We start from the raw sequence: 24,592 nt of genomic DNA, 5'->3' as shown, positions 1-24,592 counted from the left end.
TGCCTGCCTTTCTCCCTCTCCCCCAACGATCGCCGAGTCACACGCGCGGGGTGGTGCGTGACCGCGCGGAAGCGGGAGCGCGCCTCCGGTGGCGCGCGCTCGCTCCCTAAACCCTCACAGGCTAGCGACGTGGACCTACGTCACTTTGCCTGTGAGGGGCTGACTGCCGACGTAGATCGGCGTTAGGCAGTCGGCAAGTGGTTAAAATGCATTGTAGGCATAATTGTTTTTACTGTCACTGTACTTCTAAAAGCATTTTAAGGTCTTTAAACACACTTTTAAAACAATAGAAACTCATTTAAACACATAAAATATACAGAGAGACAGAGCAAGAGCTATGGAAAACACAAAAATATTTAATTTTCAATGATTTAATTAGTAAAATAACATTACAGAAAAAAACTCAAATATACCGGGACCGCAAAAACTGAACCGCGATGGAGCGGGGGTTTACTGTATAACGAAAAAGGGATATTTGTAATTTATAGTTTGAATTAGCCTACTAAAAAAAATGTATTTTAAGTAAAAAGTACACATTGTATTCTATAATTTGTCCAAATTAAAATGGCACACAAATTGTGATTCGGGCATTGCAAAGTTATTTGTAATTTATCAAATAACAAGAAAATCAAATAAAAATAAGGTTCATTTTGAATTGTTATAAAAATAGAAATAAAAAAATCATCAGGAAAATATTAGTTAATAGGAGAGGGGGTGAAAGGGAGTTATTAAGGGCTGTTTATGCAAACTAAAACTGGCCATAGATTGGTGGCCCGGACCCGGTATAGCGGCCATCTTGTACCGGTTCCGGGATGGCAGGGGGGCCCAGTCAATCATTAGATGCCAATCAGCAGCTGAAGTCAATGGTCAATGTATTTCTGACAGTCCCGCTGTTGTAGAATAAAAAGTCCTGTCAGGAAGGGGGGGGGGGGGGGAGCGATTCTTCCATTATTTTAATTCGATGTAGGAATCTGCTTGCTAAATAAAATAAAATGTAAAAAGCAAACTGTCTATGACCGGCCTTATGCTGGCCAATACACGTATAGATTTTTGAAGGAGTATGTTCGTACAAATGTTCGTAAGAGTCTTTGAACATTCGATGAATGGACAAATGTAGTTCAAAAATTGTCTTTTGCTTTTAACATTAACATTTAAAATGAATATAATTTCTGAGCGATAACCACATGCACTGCCCGAAAATTTTGGGATCGAGAAAAGTTTTCCTTCGAATTTTCCCGTCACTGCAGTAGAATACAGACATCGATTTGACCCCACTGACGATTAGAAAATCAAACAAATTTTCTTAAAATGAAAATTTCTGAATGGAAATCTATATGTGTATGGCCAGCATAAGGGTTAATAATGGAATAAATGGGTGCAGAATTTTTTTTTTCACTTGTCAGGTTGCTGTAACTGAAGTCATATGTAGACTTAAAGCAAATATTCTCCCAAAATTAACTTTCATTTTGCCCTGTCGTCTCCCCCCCTCCCCCTCTCACAATTTGGATATTCATTTTATCTGTATTGTTTTATCTGATGGATTTTTTGTGCAGCACTTCTGTATTTCTTGCCTAGGCCAGAATGACATTTGCACCTCCCTCTGCTGGATTCTGAATCTGGACAGATGTGCTACATTGTCTCAGGTCCTGGTAGAGCCCTGCAGCACATGTGCCGGTTTCCCCCTGCATGCACAAAGGGGAGGGCTGTTATGGAAGTTCCAATATTTTCCCGCACATGCGCAGATGGGCCAAAGGACTCTGCCAGGACCCGAAGGGGGAAAAGGGTTAAAATGGGCTGAAGTTCCTCTTGAAGCTCATCCCTTTGATCTGCCGATGAATGAAATAGAGTACATACACAAGTAACAATGTTACATTTGTATCTATCTCTCATCTGATGCATGTTTTATCAACAATGTTACTTTGTATTTTTCTATCTCCTATTTGTTCAGTGTTTATAAATGTTACTTTGTATGTCTCTAACTCTTGTCTGGTCAATGTTTATAAACAAAGTTCCATTGTATCTCTTTATCTCTCATCTGATCAATGTTTATAAACAATGTTACTTTCTATCTCATGATCTCCTGTTTGAACAATGTTTATTAACAATGTTACTTTGTACCTCTCTATCTTGTGTCTGGTCAGTGTTTGTAAACAATGTTACTTTATATCTTTCTATTTCCTGTCTGATGAATGTTTGTAGACAATGTTACTTTGTATCTCTCTTTCTCCTGTCTGATGAATGTTTATAAACAATGTTACTTTACATCTTTCTATTTCCTGACTGATAAATATTTGTAAACAGTGTTACTTTGTATCTCTCTATCTCCCATCTGGTCAATGTTTATAAACAATGTTACTTTGTATCTCTCTCTATCTGTTGTTCGGTCAGTGTTTATAAACAATGTTACTTTGTATCTCTCTATCTGTTGTTTGATTAGTGTTTATAAACAGTGGTACCTTGTATCTCTTTATCTCTCATCTGAAGAATGTTAATAAACAATGTTACTTTCTATCTCTCCAACTCCTGTCCGAACAATGTTTATTAACAATGTTACTTTGTACCTTTCTATCTGGTGTCTGGTCAGTGTTTGTAAACAATGTTACTTCATATCTCTCTATCTCCTGGCTGAACAATAGTTATAAACAATGTTGCTTTTATACCCTCTATCACTGTCTGTACAGTGTTTATAAACAATGCTTCTTTGTATCTCTTTATTTCCCATCTGAAGAATGTTAATAAACAATGTTACTTTCTATCTCTCGATCTCCTGTCTGAACAATGTTTATTAACAATGTTGCCTTGTCTCTCTATCCTCTATCTGGTTAGTGTTGGCAAACAATGATACTTTGTATCTCTCTATCTCCCGGCTAATGAATGCTTATAAACAATGTTACTTTGTTTCTCTCTGGATCTATCTGTATAGTGTTTTAAAAACAGTTTTACTTTGTATCTCTCTGTCTTCCATCTGAACAATGTTTATAAACAATGTTACTTTGTATCTCTCTGTCTTCCATCTGAACAATGTTTATAAACAATGTTACTTTGTATCTCTCTATCCCCCTCTGAACAATGTTTATAACCACGTGCAAACGGCTCACTGTAATTATATTGCAAGTGGACGGCAGGTGCAGGCACAGTCCCGTACATCGGCTGTGCATGGGCACTGCTTCTGTGACCGCTGTGTCTGCCAGGCATATCGGAAATAATGTCTGCCGCTCAGTATCATGTGATTGCTATGATTGGTCATAACGATCACATGATAGCTGTGTAAACAAAACAGTCATTATTAGTTTCCATTCATGACTGCTTGTTTAGTGTTGTGAATCTGTGATAGGAGCACAGCTATCACATGGTACCTGGCTACCTGTACCTGTACCATGTGATTAGCTGTAGCCAATCACAGCGTGTCAACAGTAACTAAGCTGTCATGAATGTTAACCCATTCATGACAGCTAAAACTATTGCTCATAACAGTGAAAATCACAGATAACAGTGTAAAAAAAAAAATCGGATCCACCCCCAAAGTAGTACAGTGTCACTATAGAGCAAATCGAGCATTTTTTTTTTTTAATCTTCAACCTGTGGTTGAAGGAAAGAAAATTGAATAATCTATGGTCTGCCTAAAGACAGCCATAGATGGATCGATCTCTTTCGGTTAAGCAGGGACCAGCCTATTTGCTTCATCTTTGGGCAGGCTGGTTGTACCGAAGCAGGGCTGGCCCTACCATGGGTCCCGCTGAGTCCATTGAACCCAGGCGGCACTTGGAGAGGGGCAGCAAATTGAGAACTAAGATTTTTCTTCCAGCAGTTTTGTGTGTCAGTTTGTGGCGGTATTTCCCCATCTCATACTGCCCCCTGTAGTGCAAACTGATGAGTATGAGGAGGCGGAGCGTCTCCTCCGAGGAACGTCCCTTGCGTGAGCGTGGTGTGCGCAATGACGTCAGACATTGGTGCACTCAAACTCACGCAAGGCAGGCTGGATCTTCTAGGGCGGTGGCCATGGCAGACACAGGAGTGACAGGAGAACTGGGGACAGACAGCGGGTGTTTTGTGGACCGGTCCGGTGGTGAGGTATGGAAGAAGATAACAGTATATATATAATATTTATTTATTATATAATATTTATATATAATCTATTTTACATTTTTTTTTTTACATAAAATAATGGATGTGGGGGCCTTTTGGTGGGCATGGGGTTGGGGCAGCCTTTTATTCTTGGACCCAGGCAGCACAATGTCTTGGTGCAGCCCTGTACCCAAGTCAATCCATAGGTACAGCCAGCCTGTGTGAGTTTTTTACATGCGAATACTGCCGGCAGCTCTATCCACTAGCAGTAATCATTGTGTTCTGCCAGCCGGTAAGGCAATAGCACTGCAGGAGGGATTTCCCCATCAACAGTGACTGTATTGATGGGGGAATTGAGTGATTTTCTTTCATTCCGCCTGTGGTGGAAGGAAAGAAAATTGAATAATCTATTGCCTGCCTTAGTCTCCTTCAAGACCCATGGCATGCCTGCTCATCTGTGGGATCAAAAGAACATCATAATGCTTTTCAAATAAGCATGCGACAGCCAGCTCCTGATTATAGGAGATTAAAGATGGCGGCGTGGGGCAGGTTAGGCGGTGGAATAGCAGCAGGTGAGTAAAGGAAAATGCAGGATTCCCTTGGCTTATACCTTTATCCTGCTTAAAAGAACATCCTTGAGGGAAGGGGCAGCTGTGCAAACGAGGTAGCATAGGCATTTTCAGGGGATGTGCCAGGTGTTCCTGGGCACACCCTAATCACTTTGTACTGGTTTTCCCTACTGCCCGAGCTTCCCCCCTCGTGTTGCCCACCTCCCCAACCCACCACAGTGCTGCCGGCTTCCCACCTTTCCTTTCTTCTAAACCCCCCCCCCCCTCCCCGACTGCTGCGGGGGATGTTTCCGGATTGAGAGTGGGGGAAGGGGCTAGTTAATATGTAATTTATAGGTCTTTGAGAATGCCCGGTGGGAGGGACGAAACGCGTCTATTTGGTTTCCGGTTTCACCGTCTTTCAGTTCGTCACTTCCGGTTGCCTGTGGTCCCAGCGCCGGCTTTTTGCCCTACTAGCACGCATTATCTGCCCTCGCTGATGTCCATTCTATTGAGCAATGATGACTACAATATTGTAATGTATTTCTTATTGTTCAAGTTCAATTAACCGGTTGCCGACCACTTACCGCATATATACTGCGGCAGTGTGTCTCTCCCAGGCAAACCAATGTAGGGCTACGTCGGTCACTAGGGGGCGAGCGTGCGCCTCCGGCAGCGTGCTCCCGTCCCCACTCAGCAGCGGGGAAGCCGATGCAGTGGGCAGGCGGCTCCGATTGCCGCCTGACACCCACGATCGCTTCCCGCTGAGAGAGAAGGATGGTCAGATGTTGTAAACACAGCCGACCGTTCTTCTCCCTGGAATGATCATAGAGCGCCTGTGATCCGTCTATACAGGATCATAGGTCTCTATGGTCATTTCATAAGCCACGCCCCCATACAGTTAGAAACACGCCCCTAGGTACACATTTAACCCCTTGATCACCCACAATGTTAACCCCTTCCCTGCCAGTGTCATTATTACAGTAACAGAGCATATTTTTTTAGCACTGATTACTGTAGTAATGTCACTGGTCCCCCCAAAAGTGTCAAAAATGTCAGTTAGGGGTCCGATCTGTCCGCCGCAATGTCGCATAATTACATAAATCTTTCCCGTAGTTAGTAGACACGATAACTTTTGCACAAACCAATCAAAATACGCTTATTGCGATTTTTTTTACCAAAAATATGTAGCAGAAAACAAATTGGCCTAAAAAATTAAAAAATCTTGATTTTTCATTTTTTTTTTTTTTTGGGAATGTCATATAGCAGAATGGGAAAAATATTTTTTTTTTTTTTCAGAATTGTCGCTCTTTTTTTGTTTATAGCGCAAAAATAAAAACCGCAGAGGTAATCAAATACCACCAAAAGAAAGCTCTATTTGTGGGAAAAAAAGGACGTAATATTTGTTTGGATACAGCGTCGCAATGACCACGCAATTGTCTGTTGAAATAACGCAGTGCCGAATCGCAAAATAGGGCCTGGTCAGAAAGGGGGCAAATCATTCCGGGGCTGAAGTGGTTAAAAATGTATTCATACCCCTTGAAATAACTGTCCCCAAAAAGTGTCACTTAATGTCAGGTTTGCCTGTCGCAATGTTGTGGTCACGCTAAAATTGCTGATCGCAGCTATTGCTAGTAAACAAAAATAAAAAAAAATAAAAATTCTATAAATCCATCCTATCATTTGCAGATGGTATAACATTTGCGCAAACCATTTAATATACGCTTATTGGGATTTTTTTTACCAAAAATATTTGGCAGAATACATATTGGCCTAAAATGATGAAGAAATTCAATTTTTTTTCCATTTTTTTTTTATTTATTGGATGTGTTGTGTTTTTTTTTTTTTCAAAATTGTTGCTCTTTTTTTGTTTATAGCGCAAAAAATAAAAACCGCAGAGGTAATAAAATACCACCAAAAGAAAGCTCTATTTGTTGGGAAAAAAAGGACATTGATTTTATTTGGGTACAGCATCGCACGACCGCGCAATTGTCATTTAAATGAATGCAGTGCTGTATCGCAAAAAATGGCCTGGTCATGAAGGGGGGTAAACCTTCTGAAGCTGAAGTGATTAATAACATTCCTGGTCCTGCAGTGTGATGCAGAACACAGCCACCAGAGGGCGCTCTCCTCCTTCCATTCCCAGCAGTCTGGCATTCCAGCCGCCACATAGCAGCTGTGAGCACATGCCTAAAAGGAATTCCAAAAATGCCGCATGAAATAGTTTTCTGTCACCCAGAAAAGAAAAAAAAAAGTTGACCTTTGGGAGAGACGCTCAGGGGGTTTCTGTACAGAATCTTATTGTCATTTCTTTTCAGATTCTCACTGGAGTCCCGGGGGATTTTATTTCATGAATTGGGACAAATTTCTGGTGTAAAACTGACCTCAGACATCAGAGGATGGTTCAAACTTCTTGTAGGGTTAACTAAACAGAGACACATTTTTACAGGCACACCCAAAAGATTTACCATATTTCTGAAAAACATTTGCTGCATACATTCGCCCATTCAATTCACATTAGCTGCTGCGAATGCAATCTATGGATTTTCCGCTTTGAGACCAAAAATCTCGGTCTTCTTGGAGAATTCACAGCAATTGCCATAATAGCCTTCTTGATCCCCCTTTAGTCTAAATTTGGGCCTCAACACTCCACAGAAACTGCTCTCCTAAAACTAAACGATCTACTAACGGCCAAAACCAATGGACACTTTTCGGTACTCCTACTCCTGGACCTTTCTGCTGCCTTTAATACAGTTAAAAATACGAATAGCTGCTAAATACTGGCAAATAATGCCCACATCCCTATAGTTTAGACCAGTGATGGCAAACCTTTTTGAACCCGAGTGCCCAAACTGCAACAGGTGCAACAGCAGCGTGTCAGAGGCCATGTGACTGCATCCAGAGGAGGGTGGAGGACAGAACTCCATTAACCCCACCATATATCTGATCCCCGTGAGGAGATCGCACACGGCTTGCTACAGTAATGGCCCGGCAGGTACAGCGCCTGCTCCCCTCTCATCTGCGCATTTCGCTCAGAGCCCCCAGTAATCCCCATCCTCCAGGGGCAGCAGTTAGACCCAGCACTGCTCAAACTGCTCAGTTGTTTAGAGAGAGAGGGGGGGTGAGAGAGAGGGGGGTGAGAGAGAGGGGGGTGTGAGAGAGAGGGGGCTGAGAGAGAGGGGTGTAAGAGAGAGGGGGGGACTGAGAGAGAGAGGGGGGTGAGAAAAAGGAGGGTGTGAGAGAGAGGGGACTGAGAGTGAGGGGTGTAAAAGACAAAGGGGGGACTGAGAGAGAGGGGGGACTGAGAGAGAGAGGGGGACTGAGAGAGGGGGGCTGAGAGAGGGGGGTGAGAGAGAGGGGACTGATAAAGAGGGGTATAATAGAGAGAGGGGGGACTGAGAAAGAGAGGGGGGAGAGAGAGGGAGGTGTGAGAGAGGTGGGACTGAGAGAGAGGGGATGAGAGAGAGAGGGGGGTGTGAGAGAGAGGGGGACTGAGAGAGAGGGGTGTAAGAGAGAGAGGGGGGACTGAGAGAGGGGGTGAGAAAGAGGAGGGTGTGAGAGAGAGGGGTGTAAGAGAGAAAGGGGGGACTTAGAGAGAGGGGTGTAAGAGAGAGAGGGGGGGACTGAGAGAGAGGGGGTGAGAGAGAGGAGGGTGTGAGAGAGAGGGGACTGAGAGAGAGGGGTGTAAGATAGAGAGGGGGTGAGAGAGAGGGGACTGAGAGAGAGGGGTGTAAGAGAGAGAGGGGGGACTGAGAAAGAGAGGGGGGTGAGAGAGAGGGAGGTGTGAGAGAGAGAGGTGGGACTGAGAGAGAGGGGGTGAGAGAGGAGGGTGTGAGAGAGGGGGGACTGAAAGAGAGGGGTGTAAGAGAGAGGGAGACTGAGAAAGAGAGGGGGGTGAGAGAGAGGGGGTGTAAGAGAGAGAGGTGGGGCTGAGAGAGAGGGGTGTAAGAGAGAGAGAGGGGGGACTGAGAGAGAGGTGTAAGAGAGAGAGGGGGAACTAAGAGAGAGAGGTGTATAAGAGAGAAGGGGACTGAGAGATGGGGGGTTGAGAGAAAGAGATGGGGGCTGAGAGAGATGGGGGCTGAGAGAGATCGGGGGCTGAGAGATACAAGAGGGGCTGAGAGAGAGAGGAGAGTGAGGAGGGAGATGAGAGAGAGAGACCCTTAGCTCTGTCCCTATCTGCAGTAGCTGCTCTGCTATCACCAAAACAATTAAAAGTGCATGAAATTTTAATTTACATATATGTACAAAAGACAATACAATACAAAAGTCCAATAAAATCACATAGCATTGCAGCTGAAGTGTTTATTAATTTTGTGTAAGCGTAACCTCAAATCAACTGTAATGACAGAGATATGAACCCAACGCGTTTCGAAAAATCATATTGTTTTTCTTCTCCATGGGTATATGGTTACACCAGTAGCGGCCCGTCCATTGGGAGTACCGCCACCCCTGTCCATGCGTCCGGCCCCCTAATCTACATGCAGGGCGCCGGACGCATGGATTCCAAAGGGTTTTTTGATTAGAGCCAGAGGTTCTAATAGGCTTCAAAAAAGGCTGGGCTATTATCACACTGATTCTCCTCCCAGCCAATCAGGAAGCGAGTCCTGAGACCCGTTTCCTGATTGCCCGAAAGGAGAGACCATACTGTTGGTCAAGGAGGAGGGAGGAGATGTAGGGGAAGCCACTGCCGCCAGGGGAAGTCGCCGCTGCCTGCTCTCCATGTCAGTCCAGGGTGACGACGGTGCGGGGGGGCTGGGGGAATGATATGGTGTGCGAGCTGGTGTGGTCCGGGCGGGTGTATGGTGTGGTCCATCTGCTGCCCCCCCGGCCCATGTGGCACCAGCTGCCATTGGGTTACACAGTGCATTTTTACTGCTGGTGCTGCACAACAATGAAAGAACTGCATAATTAAAAACACCAAAGAATGGTTTTTGCTGTTGCCTGTAGCTCAAAAGGTAAATCAAATGGGGGCCAGCCATAGCTCCACGGAACCACAAGGGGTACATAGAATAAGGACCCAATTGATTGGAAAGGTCTTTAACACTGGGGGGGAAAGAACAGAGAGGACCAGGAAGGAACATACACCCCGACTCCTGTAAGTATGGCTGAAGCGTGTAGAAAATGTAAGAGTGCTACACACAGCATTGGCAGGATGTGGTCAGAATCTGAGATCCAATAGCACAATCCTTCCTGTTGCCAAGCTCACCTTATTGCAGTTGATTTGAGGTTACGCCTACACAACAGTAATATACACTTCAACCGCAATGCTATGTGATTTTATTTTACTTTTGTATTGTATTGTCTTTTATACATATATGTAAATTAATTTCATGCACTTTTGATTGTTTTGGTGATATTTTCACCCTATAAAATCCCACATCAGGGGGTCTTGCCAATAGACAAACAGAAGGAGCAGCGCTACTACCCATATAGCTCACCAATAAACGAGCTCCCGGGTTCCCGATCCACAGCCGCTTATCTGAGTACATATGTAGAAAGATGATCCGCACACCGGTAGTTGCTCTTAAAAAATCTTCATCTTTATTAAGGAACCATAGAACACAACTGCTGATAAGATCAGTTGACATGTTTCCGCCTATAAGGCCTTAGTCATAACTCTGTTATGACTAAGGCCTTTTAGGCTGAAACGCGTCAACTGATCTTATCAGCAGTTGTGTTCTGTGGTTCCTGAAAAAAGATGAAGATTTTTTAAGAGCAACTACCGGTGTGTGTCATCTTTCTACATCTTGCCAATAGACCCTTTGATACAGTTGACCACCCCCTACTCCTAAAAAAAAACTCCATGCCTTTGGTCTCTGTGACTGTACTCTTCACTGGTTCTCTTCCTACTTATCCAACTGCACCTTTAGCGTTACCTACAATTCTACTTCCTCCTCTCCTCTTCCCTTCTCTGTTGGGGTTTCCCAAGGTTCTGTTTTTTGACCTCCCCTTTTTCAATCTACACCTCCTCTCTGGGTCAGCCTCCTATGGCTTTCAATACCATCTCTACGCTGATGATACCCAAATCTATTTATCCACCCTCAGCTCTCTCCCTCAGTCTCCTCGTGTATCACTAATTTACTAGCAGATACAGTATATCAGTCTGGATGTCACACCACTTCCTCAAACTCAATCTATCCAAAACTATAATATTTCCTCCACCACGTGCCCCTTTCCCCGATCTCTCTGTCAAAACCGCTTGCACAACTATCAGCCCATCCCCACATGCCAAGGTCCTAGGTGTTGTCCTGGACTCTGAACTCTGCTTCAAGCCCCCCATCCAATCATTGTCCAAATCTTGCCGCCTCAACCTCCACTACATCTCCAAAATACGCCCCTTTCTAACCAACGACACCACAAAGCTCCTAGTTCACTCCCTGGTCATCTCGCTCCTTGACTACTGCAATTCCCTTCTCATTGGCTTACCTCTACACAGGCTCCTCCCCCTTCAATCCATCATGAATGCTGCTGCCAGACTCATTCACCTTACCAATCGTTCAGTATCCGCTACTCCTCTCTGCCAATCCCTCCACTGGCTTCGTCTCACCCAACGAGTTAAATTCAAAATACTAACAACATCTTCCAAAGCCATCCACAATTTAGCCCCCAGCTACATCACTAGCTTAGTCTCAAAATACCAACCTAATGGCTCTCTTCGTTCCTCTCCAAACCTCCTGCTCTCTAGCTCCCTCGTCACCTCCTCCCATGCTCAACTCCAGGACTTTTCCAGAGCCTCTCCAATCCTATGGAGCTCCTCACCCCAATCTGTCTGATTATCTCCTACTCTATTAGCTTTTAGAAGATCCCTGAAAACCTTCCTGATTCAAAGAAGCCTATCCTACCCACACCTAACAACCATACTCAGGGCCGATGCAAGGATTTTTGCCGCCCTAGGCAAAATAAAAATTGCCGCCCCCTGGAAAACATATTAGTTTTCCTGGCACTGCAGGACCATGTAGTGCCCCTCTCCCTCCCACCCTCCATCCCAAGTTGCTGAAGGGGTTAAAACCCCCTCAGTAACTTACCTCGACGCTGGGTCAGGCTCCACCTACTCTCCTTTGCGGCGCATGCGCATTAGGGGACGTCGGCGGGAGAGACCTAATGCGCATGCGCGGCAATGGCCGCGTACGCGCATTAGACCTCCTGATAGGAAAGCATTATTCAATGCTTTCCTATGGGGATTTCGGCGACGCTGGAGCCCTGACATAGTGTGGCTTGCTGTAGCTCTCAGGCAAGGCACAGCATGATGAGTGCTGCACGGCCGGCGGTCCATTGTTGATTTCAGGTGCAGGATGCCGGCGCCCCCTGCTAAGGTGTGCCCTAGGCGGCTGCCTAGGTCGCCTTACAGGTAGCGCCGGCCCTGACCGTACTTCCATTTTCTCCATCAGCTCACCCCCCACAGTTATTGCCTTTTTTTTTCACTTGACCCTCCCTTCTAGATTGTAAGCTCTAAGGAGCAGGGCCCTCTAATTCCTCCTGTATTGATTTGTATTGCAACTATTGTCTTCCCTCATATTGTAAAGCGCTGTGCAAACTGTTGGCGCTATATAAATCCTATATAATAATAATAATAATATTTTATACATTTTTTATTTATGTAAAATAATGGATGTGGGGGCCTTTTGGTGGGCTTGATTTTTTTTTGGGAGAGGGGCAGTATTTCATTCTTGGACCCAGGCAACACAATGTCTTTGGGCAGCCCTGTACCCAAGTCAATCCATCGATCAACTTAGGAACAGCCAGTCTGTCTGATTTTTTTGCATGCGAATACTGCTGGCAGCTATAGCCACTAGCAGTAATCATCGTGTTCTGCCAGCCGGGAAGGCAATAGCACTGCAGGAGGGATTTCCCTACCAACAGTGACTGTATTGATGGGGGAATTTAGTTATTTTCTTTCCTTCCGCCTGTGGTGGAAGGAAAGAAAATTGCATAATCTATTGCCTGCCTTAGTTTCCTATAAGACCCGTGGCATGCCTGTGTAACTGTATTCTCTTCCCTCATATTGTAAAGCATTGCGCAAACTATCGGTGCTATATAAATCCTGTATAATAATAATAATAATTGGTAAATTCTCCGACATCAATCACTTGCCATTCGCTGGTGAGAAATATTGGATGAAATCTGTAAGGCTTCATTTACATGTGCGGCCCGGGGCAGTTTACCGCCCCCTACCCCCCACCAACTCACAGCTGTACACATACCATGATCAGGGCCGGGAAAAGGGGTGAGCAGGAGGGGAAACTGCCCTAGGCGCTGTGGCATGATGTGAGATTGGTGCAGGGAGGCACCACAAGGAGATGGGGGAAGGGGATTTGTGTTGAGTGGGGGAATTTGGGGGGCAGCAGGGGGTAAGAATTTTTCTAGGAGGGGAAATTTTGAGGGGGCGCTAGGAAAGGTGATTTGGGGTGGATTTGTGTTGGGACGGGGGGGGGGGAGATAATTTGCTGTAGGAGGGGGGATTTGGAGTGTTTGTGATAGAAGAGGTGATATGGTAAAAGGGGAATGTGGTTTATGCTAGGAGGGGGATTTGTGACAGCAGGGATGATTGAGGAGGTATTTGTGCTAGGAAGGGAAATGGGGGGGGGGGGGGGTGGATTTGTGCTAGGAGGAAGGATTTGGAGTGTGGGGGGCAGAGGATGTGTACTCGGGGGAAATATAAGGAGTGCTAGGTGGAGTGATTTGTTTTGGGGGGGGGTGATGTGTGCTGGGGGGATTTGGGGGGAGAGAGAGCATTTGAGCTGGAGAGGGGAAAGGGGGGAGGAATGATTTGTGCAGGAAAGGGGGATTTTAGCAAAGGGGGGCAGATTTGTCCCGGGTGGAGGCAAATTTATGCTTAGGGGGTAAGCATGCAGATTAGTGCTCAATATTTTTTTTATTAGATATTTGCAAACACATTTGGGGGGAGGGGGTGCGCAGTTTGGCATGTTCGCCCTGAGCTCTAGATGGCCTTGTCCGGGCAATGACCACAATGTAGACTTCATTTGCATGCAGAATGCCCTAGAGAACACCTACTCGTAATACTGAGCCTCCATGTTTGAAGGGGGGCCCAGGCAGCAGGGGAATCAGATGTAGGCAGGAGTAGGGGGGGGGGTTAGGTACAGCAAGTGGGAAGGAATTACGGGAACCAATCCCCTGTTGGTCTCCCCTTGCAGCAGCTAAAAGCTGGCTTCTCCACCTCTTTCAGCTGCTGCAAGGGGAAACAAATGGAATCAGTTCCTGCAAGATGCACCTTCGCCTGTGTAGATAAAAATTCTTGAACCAGCCCTATCAAGGACAGTTAAGCTGAGAAGGAAAGTGCTAGATGACGCTGGACTTCCTCCAGCCAGGGATTGTGGTGGGCTGTATCTGATTTGCTGCAGCTTTTAATGAACATTGTGGGAAGCTCACAGTGTGCAGTAAAATCAGAGGAAGACATTTCAGTCCAGGAAAGGAGCCGGTACAACTGTGCAAGACTTAAGGGGAGGCCGGAGGTCAGATTTATGCACTTAAAAGGAAAGCTTCTTATATTTATACACATGATTCTGTCCTTTATGTTTTTTACTGTATATGGGATTTTTGAAAAGGCAGCCAATGTAATCGCCTTTATTTATTTTTCTTAGCTTTCCCACTTCTGATCGGCCGAAAATCTTCTCATGTGACAAGAGATGACTCACCCACTGCTCTCAGTTCTCCAGACGATGAGGTAAAAGGGAGGGGCATAGAGGCATATACCTTTTATAAAGCAATCAATGAAGAGTAGGTGTAATATAAAAATAACCACAGCTACTCATATTTGGTCAGTGGTCACTGCCTGTGCAGTTCTTGGCTGTGTTCACAATTGTCTGACACAGATCAGTCCCTGTTGCAGCCTCCTTACTTGTGGCTTGCTATTGAGTTAAAATGTTGCAGCCTGATCAATGGGAGGAGACTGAGGAAATGCATATATACTAAACACCTTTTGAACCATAAAAAAAAAGGTTCTTCTTCTTCTCCTTCTCCTTTTCCTTCTTCTCCTCCTTCTTCTCTATTTCCTTTTTTCCTTCTTCTCCTTCTCCAACTCCTTTTTTCTTCTTCTACTTTTCTTTCTCCTTGTCCCTCTTCTCCTCCTTCCCCCTCTACTTCTCCTCCTTTTCCTTCTCTCATCCCTCCCCTTCTCCTACCTCTCTTACTTGTTATTCTCCTTATCCTCCTTCTTCTCCTTGTCCTCCTTTTTATCCTTCTCCTTCTTTTCCTTCTCCTTCTCCTCCTCCTCCTTCTCCTTCTTCTCCTTTTTCCTTCTCCTTCTCCTCCTCATTTTTTCCTTCTTCTACTTTTCCTTCTCCTTCTCCCTCTGCTTCTCCTCCTTCTTCTACTTCCCCCTTCCCTTCTCCTACATCTCTTTCTCCTCCTTCTCCTTCTTTTCCTCCTCCTTCTCCTTTTCCTTTTTTCCTTCTTCTTCTTCTCCTCTTCATTTTTTCCTTCTTCTACTTTTCATTCTCCTTCTTCTTCTCCTTCTCCATCTGCTTCTTCTCCTTCTTCTACTCCCCCCCCCCCCCTTCTCCTACATCTCTTTCTCCTCCTCCTTCTTCTCCTCCTTCTTCTCCTCCTCCTTCTCTTTCCCCTTCTCCTTCTTCTCCTCCTGCTTCTCCTCCTCCTCCTCCTTTACCTTCTTCTCCTCCTCCTTCTTCTCTTTCTCCTCCTTTTTTTACATTTTTCTACTTTTCCTTCTCTTTCTTCTTCTTTCTCCCTATGCTTCTCCTCCTTCTACTTTTCCTTCCCTTCTCCTACATCTCCCTCTTCTCCTCCTCTTCCTTCTTCTTCCTCTTCCTTCTTGTCCTTCTTCTTCTCCTCCTTCTCCTTCTTGTCCTTCTCCTCCTTCTCCTTCCTCTCCTCCTCCTTCTCCTCCTCCTTTTCTTCCTTCTCCTTCTTGCCCTTCTCCCTCTCTTCCTTCTCCTTCTTCCTCTCATCATTCTCCTTCTCCCTCACCTCCTCTTTTCCCTTCTTCTTGTCCTTTTCCTTATTCTCATTCTTGTCCTTCTCCTCCTTCTTTACCTTCTTCTTCACCTCCTTCTTCCCCTTCTCCTTCTTGTCCTTCCCTCTCTTGTCATTCTCCTTCTGCCTCTCATCATTATCCTTCTTCTTCTCCCTCTCCTCCTCTTTCCTCTTCTTGTCCTTCTCTTTTTTCTCCTTCTCCTCCTTTGCCTTCTTCTCTTCCTTCTTCTCCTCTTTTTTTCCTTCTTCCACCTTTTTTCCTTCTTCTACTTTTCCACCTCCTCCTCCTTCTTCTTCTCCTCCTCCTTCCCCTTCTTCTTCTCCTTCTCCTTCTCCCTTTCTTCCTTCTCCTGCTTCCTCTTATCATTCTTCTTTTTCTCCTCCCCCCTCCTCCTCTTTCCCCTTCTTCTTGTCCTTCTCCTTCTTCTTCACCTTTTTCTTTTCCTTCTCCTCCTCCTCCTCCTTTCTTTTCCTTCTTCTACTTTTCTTTCTCCTCATTCTCCCTTTCCTTCTCGTTCTTCTCCTTCTCCCTCTCATCCTTCTCCTTTTTCTATTTTTCCTTCTCCTTCTTCCTCTTCTCCTTCTTCTCCTCCTCCTTCTCCTTTTGATCATTCTCCTTTTTCTTCTTCTTCTTCTTGTAGTGTATAATGATTTAGGAGGCCATTTTGATACTCATAGTGCTGTGCTCATATTGGCATTTAACTGTCTTTCTTATGCAGGTATTTAACAACAATACTCCAGAACATTTCACCCAGCCTCACCTTGCTGGCCAGAGTTATAAAGCTCCAGAGGAGGATTTCCCTGACATACCATCTTATGTTCCTCATTACAAAGCTTTGTCCAGCAACCATGTGGCCCCAAAATACAGTGACTATGGGGCACCTAGGACTTTGTATCCAAATTCTACTTATCAGTATTCCTACAACCCATCGGAGAACCCTTCAGAGTATTTCATCAACCGCAATAATGTTTTTGAAAAAGGAGATCAAAAGGATGAAAGGAACAAGCAAGACCTACAACGTCATGAGTCAAACAAGCTGGCAAACCCAACATTAAAAAAGTTAGTCCTTTCCAACGAGGAAAAATCAAACCTTCTAGACTGGAATTCGGCCAACCCCAGGCAAACCAAAAACGTTTATGAGCAGCCCTCTTATGTCAACCATGACCCAGGAGGGGAGGCGGAGAGCAAGCCAAAGTCTGCGTTCTCCATCTTGTCTAGCGCCATAAAAAGGTCCTTCTTGCGTTCGGTTGGCTCTACTTCTGAGAGCCCAAAACCAGTTGCTAAACCCAAGCCAGCATCGCAGACAAACTATTTTGATTTTCCCAGTACGTTTTTCAGAAGGAACTTTAACAATTCAGAAATCCAGACTGACCTTAACGATACCGAAATGAACTTTTTGTCCAACCGCTCCTCCACACCTCGAGGTGATTTCAGAACGTCTAAAGATGGTCCGTCTTGGAATTCTTCTCAAAGATCCAACATTTCTTCAAAAGTGGAGGACATGCCAAAAATGTTGGAGAGGTTCACCCTTAGAGAGAACCACCAAACCAGCGCTTATTCAGATGTACCTTTCCGGAACAGGAAAGACTCAATTTTTTCATCTTTGAGGTCGATCAGCAGGCCCTCCGAAAATCCTTCAAGTGCATTTTCCAACGACTCTTGGTATGTTCCATGGGCCATTAGGAGGAAGGCAAACGAAAAAGAAGTGGAGGAGAGACAACGGGCCAATTCCATGGTGGCTCCAAGTCTGCTTTCTGTTCCTCCGCTAGGTGAGTGAATGTTAGAGCTTTTTGAAATGCGCATTTATTATTTTTAAGATGAAAAAATACCTTTTTTATATAAGTATATTTTAACCACTTGCCGACCGGGCCATAGCCGAATGATGGCTACAGTGCAGTCGCCTAATTCTGGGAGGGCGGTACAATTATGTTCTCCCAGAATCGCGCTTCCTGCATGCCCCCTGGGGCGCGCACACGGAAGTGTCTTGGGGACCCGGCGCATCATAGATTGTGGTAAAGAGCCAATGACATCGGCCCTTTACCACGTGATCGCTCCATCCAATGACAAACCGGCGCATGTCTGGTTCATTTCTCTCCTCTACTCGCACACTGTACACAACGAATGGTACAGCGTGCGAGGAGAGGAGAGAAACTGCAGCTGCACCCATCCTCTTCCTCCTCTATATAGCTCAACTATGCCCATCCGTGCCTCATCCATGCCTCATCCATGCCACATCCATGCCACATCCATGCCACATCTGTGCCCACCCATGCCACCTCAGTGCTCATCCATGCCACATTCGTGCTCATCTATTCGACATCAGTGCTTATACGTGCCATGCCAGTGCTCGTCCTTGCCACATACATGCCACGTCAATGCTCATCAATGCCACGTCAGTGCTCACCCATACCACATCAGTGGTCATCCGTGCCACATTCATGCCACATCAGTGCTCATCCGTGCCCCATCCAAGCCACGTCAGTGCTCATGCGTGCCGCATCCATGCCACATCATGGCTTCCCAGCCAGTGTCATTAGTACAGTGACAGTGCATATTTTTTTTAGCGCACTGATCACTGTATTAGTGTTACTGGCTCCCAAAAAGTGTCAGTTAGTGTCCGAATGTCCGCCGCAATATCGCGGTCCCACTAAAGGTCGCTGATCACTGCCGTTTCTAGTAATAAATAAATAAAAATATCCAATAGTTTGTAGACGCTATAACATTTGTGCAAACCAATCAATATACGCTTTTTTGCATTTTTTTATACCAAAAATATGTAGCAGAATATATATTGGCCTAAATATATGAAGAAATTCGATTTTTTTTCAAGTTTTTTTATCGGATGTGTTTTATAGCAGAAAGTAAAAAAAATATTTTTTTTTTTCCAGCACTGATAGGGGGTGTGTGGAAGTGATTGGCAGCTGCCAAATTGCTTCCATCTGAATAATAAAAATAATTCCCGCCACCACCAACTTATAGCATGCAACAGTGATGATAAAAAGGTTAAAGGTCATCGTTTTTGGTTTTATATAGAATGGGGGGGTCGGGTTATAACATCTGTATGGTATTTATAATTCTCACCAGAACAGGTGGTGAGGGAAAAGCACCCAATGGGGGACATTTATTCTGGTGACAACAAGAGGATTTCCTCTCAATTTCCTCTTATGTCTCTGGGACAGGATGGGACGGGAAGTGAAAAGAATTTGTTTTATTAGGACACAGTAAAAAAAAAAAAAAAAAAGAAAAACTAACAGGGGTTTAATCTATTCCTTATTTTACCCAAAAGGTTTTGGCTTTAGATTTAGTTGAAAGCTGAATATAATAGACACATATTGTTGCAGCTCTGCAACCATGAATACATCACTAAATGAAGCAAGCAGTGTAAATGCCTGAATTTGCCCTGTGTCAGTCCCTGGACAGCAGGGTTGGAGTGTGAGAGAAAGAAGCAGCACAAGGAGCCAATCAGTTTGTATACTCTGACAAGGAGCATACTGATAGGAGGAGAGAGCAGAGTGACAGGGAGATGAGCTCATCACTGTGCTGCTTCTCCTTTCACAGTCTAGTCACAGGTTGGGGGCTGGTCCGGGATGAGAAAAGACTTCTGTTGGCCATCAGAATGAGGGCATCTTGTGGTGGAAAAGAAGTACTGCAGAGGGAGAACTCTGGAGTAAAGTGAATATTGCAACAGAAGCTGTTATTTTTATCTTATATTTTAATGTTATTCACTTCTATTTTGTTATTTTTGGCCAGCGTTCTGCTTTAATTTTAATCAGGTGAATAACAAATATCCTGTCTACCTACCTCCGCTGACCGCCCCCCCCCCCCTCCCATCAGGGTGATCCATTTATTTTAAGCGTTTTTAAAAAAAACAACATTCTGTGCCAAAGCAGTTCAACCTGCGAGATTTGTATATTTCACCATTTTTTGCATTTTTCTTCGTAAAAAACAATTGGAAACATCGAATTCTCATTGTGGACCTTCGCCCGCACTGGTCAGGTGCACGCGTGCTCCCTATTGGTGCCCTTGACTTGCGCTAGTCCTCCATAAGCTGCACATTACCAGGGGCATTAGTGCGCTTTGTGCGCTCTCCGGTCCTATCTCAGCGGATGATCGGTGTCAGGAAGTGTCTGTATATTGTGATAAACAATTAATAACTTCTCCTTTCTGCAAACCGACATTGTTAAGCTGAGTGCTTCTAAAACAATGCGCAGCGGCCTTGCCCCGCAGACCTCGCCGCTACAGACTATTATTTACATGTGCAAGTAAAAGGGCATCGAGACGCCAGAATATTCCACAGCGGTAAAAGAGATAAAGCGATTTGTAAACGGCTCCTATGGTAACTGACTGTGTTAATGATCATTATCATTTATTATCAAGTGTTACCGGGATCTATTTCTAACAATTTCTCTTCTTTTCTATTTAATATCTATATCTATTTCAATCAATCTATCTCTATTTATATTATGTATGCTTGTCTATCTAATATTTACTATTTTTTTCCTATTATATAGCTATATCTATTTCTATCTATATAATCCATCTTTTTAATATTTTCTATTTCTTTCTTTCATCTATCAATTTATTTATCAGTCAATCCATCCATCCATCCCTATTATATTCATTCTTTTTTTCTTTCATTCTTTTTTCATCTATCTATCATATCTTTTTATAATTTCTTTCTTTCTTTCTTACCTATACATTTTTCTATCTTTCTTTCTTTCTCTTTCTCTCATTTTCTTTGTTTCTTTTTTTCTTTCCTATTTTTTTTTATAATTCGTTCTTTCTTTCTTTCTTTCTCTTTTATATTTTCTCTTTCTTTCTTTTTTATATTTTCTTTCTATCTTTCTCTTTTATATTTTCTCTTTCTTTCTTTTTTTATATTTTCTCTTACTTTCTTTATTTATTTTATATATTTTCTTTCTTTCTCTTTTATATTTTCTCTTTCTTTCTCTTTTTTATTTTCTCTTTCGTTCTTTCTTTTTTTATATATATATATATTTTCTTTCTTTCTTTCTCTTTTATATTTTTTCTTTTTTTCTTTTTTATATTTTCTCTTACTTTCTTTATTTATTTTATATATTTTCTTTCTTTCTCTTTTATATTTTCTCTTTCATTCTTTCTTTTTTATATATATATTTTCTTTCTTTCTTTCTTAGTTGTCTTTTAATAATTATCTTTCTTTCTTTCTTTCTTTCTTTCTTTCTTTCTTTCTTTCTTTCTTTCTCTTTTGTATTTTCTCTTTGTTTCTTTCTTTCTTTTTTATATTTTCTTTCATTCTCTCTCTTTTGTATTTTCTCTTTCTTTCTTTCTTTCTTTCTTTCTTTCTTTCTTTCTTTCTTTCTTTCTTTCTTTCTTTCTTTCTTTCTTTCTTTCTTTCTTTCTTTCTTTCTTTCCTATTTTTTTTTTCTAATTCTCGTTCTTTCTTTCTTTCTTTCTTTCTTTTCTTTCTTTCTTTCTTTCTTTCTTTCTTTCTTTCTTTCTTTCTTTCTTTCTTTCTTTCTTTCTTTCTTTCTTTCTTTCTTTCTTTCTTTCTTTTTATAATTCTTTCTTTCTTTTTTTTTTAATTCTTTCAAATCTTTCTTTCTTTCTTGTTTTCTTTCTTTTTTTTTTATAATTCTTTCTTTCTTCCTTTCTTTCTTTCTTACTTTTTTTTTTTTAAATTCTTTCAAATCTTTCTTTCTTTCTTGTTTTCTTTCTTTTTTTTTTTTTATAATTCTTTCTTTCTTTCTTTCCTACTTTCTTTCTTTCTTTCTTTCTTTCTTTCTTTCTTTCTTTCTTTCTTTCTTTCTTTCTTTCTTTCTTTCTTTCTCTTTCTCTCGTTTTCTTTCTTTCTTTCTTTCGACTTTCATGGTACCGCAAAGACTTACAAGACAATGGTTATAAAAAATATATACATTTTATTGTATCTACAAATATTAAAAACAACCACCCATATAGGGAGGACAATGTTCAATACACTGCATAATATAGTGGTCCACAAAGGCACCTAGGCCAAAACGTGAACCGAATGCAAGCAATAATTCAATGAAAAAAAGACCCTCTGATACAGATTGGATGTTCGTAGCTCTCCATATATAGGGGCCACTTTAAATTCCTCCAATCTTACTCAACATGTTTCGCGGAAATTCTGCTTCGTCAGGAGTATTGGTTCAAGAGGAATTGATCAAAAAATGCTTGTAAAAGGAAATTACAAACAGGCAGCGAGAAATGCAGGTGGAATGCAGGATGTATTCAGCCAGATAGTTAACCAAAATGTTCCTTACATCTCATGAGACAGCATACAAATTATACCGAACTAAACAGGACATCTAGGTGAATATATATTAATAAGATGGTATTGGACCCCAAGAAGTTGCTAAGCAGGCATATACTCCTCTGAGTGACTGTTAGAATAGACCGCCAAATGTTACTTGCACAGTATACGAAGACATGCCATGATATAGCCTACTAGCTCATTATGTAATACTTACCTTAGAACGAAGCCTCCGCAGAGCCACCCACTCAGCAGAGACACGGCAGACATGTTCGGCCGTCCTTCTTCCTGGTTCGTGTCTTCCGGCCATCTGATTGGCCAGAGGCGCGATGACATCACTCCCACGCATGCATGCAGGAGTTGCCATTCATGGCACAGGGCTCTGAAGGAACAGCTCGGGTGGCCATTCCTTCAGAGCTCATGCGCTGATGACGCCATCGGCTGCATTAAAAGTAAATATCTCCTAAACCAGGGATCCTCAAACTACGGCCCTCCAGCTGTTGCGGAACTACACATCCCATGAGGCATTGTAAAACTTTGACATTCACAGACATGACTAGGCATGATGGGAATTGTAGTTCTCGAACAACTGAAGGGCCATAGTTTGAAGACCCCTGTCCTAAACGGTGCAAGTTTAGGAGATATTTACAGTACCTATAGGTACGCCTTATCATAGGCTTTACTATAGGTACAAGTTATAAGGGAGGGTTTACAACCTCTTCAAGTAAGACGGTTTTATGGTAAATAATGAGATAAAGAGATACATTGTACCCTACACCAATCAGAAATAACCTTTCATAGGTCTTGCTGCAATAGCTGAATTCTGATTGGCTGCGTATGACCACAGCGCCCCCCCATGTCCTTTCCAAATATGTTATTCACCAAGTGGCTTTGTGTTTTAGACACCCTGACGCCACAGGCCCGGGGACGCTGAACAGATGTCGCGTAGAGGGCCGCGTTCCAGACGCAAAAAGACTCGGAAGACTAATTTTTGCTAAGAGCTGGCGAGCGTTCCGCCATCGTTTATTACAATAAAAAATACGTATATTTTCCAACCTTGAAACATCCATTTTTAATTAGAGACGGAGCCCTTAAGTGCATTCATGCGCTGTCACCCCGGCTAATTGCTGTTTACAGATACAACCGCGCCAGCGCCTTGTCTGCCGTGTCTCAGATACACACAGAGCTGGGATTGTCAGGAAAGGGGCCCCGGGGGTGGGGGGCGCTGGACAGGAGCCAGGCATAAAGCAGCCCCTAGGGCCCAGGATGGTGAAGATGTACGTCAGCCGGTGCCAGGTGTTCTGAAATCCATTCTGGGTCTAAACTGACAATTACATTTTTGTTTTCTATTGTTTCAGAAATGAAAAACAGAGTGGCAAAAAGTGAGAATTACTCAAGTTCCTCCGAAGAAGATTTACCGTATGCACGCTCCTCGTCATTTAAGGTAACCCTTTCATAAACTCCCCTCCCCCCCCCCCCCTGTACTGGTTTTCAGCAGCTGACCAATGGGATTGCTCAGTAACATTTGAAAAGAAGCTTCCGTCCTGCCTGGAGGCACTATGAAAAGCCTGCTGAATCTGGTTGCAGCTGCATTTCTATAAGACACACTCAGGGCAAAGTGATTGGAACTCTTCAAAGCCCCACCATGTGACCACCTTATACTCACTCTTACCCCACCCCCACCGCTTCTCCATCCCTGACTGCCAAGGGGCATGGGTAGCAATAAGAGTCCAATAAAAGCTCAAATATTTCCAATTCTATCCGAAAAGAAACTCAATGTTTTTGGCAGGAACGAGGCTTTAACCAGTTCAGGACCGTAAGGATTTGCCCCCTTAATGACCAGGCCTTTTTTTGCGATTCGGCACTGCGTTACTTAAAGCGGAGTTCCATCCTAAAAAACATTTTTTACCTAAAAATACCCCCAGGACAGTCAGGGCTGGTACATTTAAGCAACGATAGCCTCTGAACTGTCCCGGGTCGCACTTACCTTTTAGAAGAAATACTTACCTTGAAAATGTCTTCTCCAGCTCTGCCATCTCAGGTGTGGGCAGCTGAAGCCGGAGCGTCCCTCTTTGTGTCCTCTTCCGTGACGTCGGAGTCCCAGAATGTCATGCTCATCACTTCCTGTGCAGGCGCGTCACCCCGCAGCTGGTTCTGCACATGCCCAGAAGCTGTTCAGCAGGGAACGACGCGCCTGCACCGGAAGTGACGGGCGGGGCCAGTGCAGGCGCATTGACTCATGGGAGCAATGATGCTCATCTCCCAGGAGTCAATGCAAGCAGGAAGTGACGGCGCGGGCCGCGGCCGCAGAGGGAGGAAGAGGAAGGAAGGTAAGTATATTTTCATTAAAAACAAGGTAAGTGAAACAAAAAGAAAATTTTAATTATCCAATTCTTTTTCAGGTTCATCTAAGCTAGAGGATGGCGCAAAGTTAATTTTTAGGGTGGAACTCCGCTATAAACAGGAAAATTGCGCAGTCGTGCGACGCTGTACCCAAATAAAATTTATGCCCTTTTTTCCCCACAAATAGAGCTTCTTTTTGGTGGTATTTCATCACCTGTGCGATTTTTATGTTTTGCACTATAAACAAAAAAAGAGCAACAATTCTGAAAAAAAAAACTATATTTTTTACTTTCTGCTATATAACATTCCCATTAAAAAACATAAAATATTTTTTTTTTATTTCTTTTAGGCCAATTTGTTTTCTGCTATATACTTTTGGTAAAAAACAAATCGCAATAAGCGTATTTTCATTGGTTTGCACAAAAGTTA

At 43.4% G+C, this 24,592-nt stretch overlaps 1 protein-coding gene across 2 annotated transcripts in view; it reads left to right on the top strand.

The window, feature by feature from the left end:
* Window positions 1-24,592, top strand: part of MICAL2 (microtubule associated monooxygenase, calponin and LIM domain containing 2) — a 398,277-nt gene that overhangs the window by 335,474 nt on the left and 38,211 nt on the right. For both annotated transcript variants that reach the window (XM_082270277.1, XM_082270276.1), the window contains 3 exons: window positions 14,216-14,298; window positions 16,286-17,336; window positions 23,179-23,264. In XM_082270277.1, coding sequence (XP_082126403.1) covers window positions 14,216-14,298; window positions 16,286-17,336; window positions 23,179-23,264 — 1,220 coding nt within the window. The remainder of the gene's footprint in view (window positions 1-14,215; window positions 14,299-16,285; window positions 17,337-23,178; window positions 23,265-24,592) is intronic.

The sequence above is a fragment of the Pelophylax lessonae genome (genome assembly GCF_965119305.1).
Source record: "Pelophylax lessonae genome assembly, chromosome: 10".
Taxonomy (NCBI): domain Eukaryota; kingdom Metazoa; phylum Chordata; class Amphibia; order Anura; family Ranidae; genus Pelophylax; species Pelophylax lessonae.
Note: the sequence above shows the minus strand (reverse complement) of the source record. Positions and strands in the feature narration are given on the sequence as shown.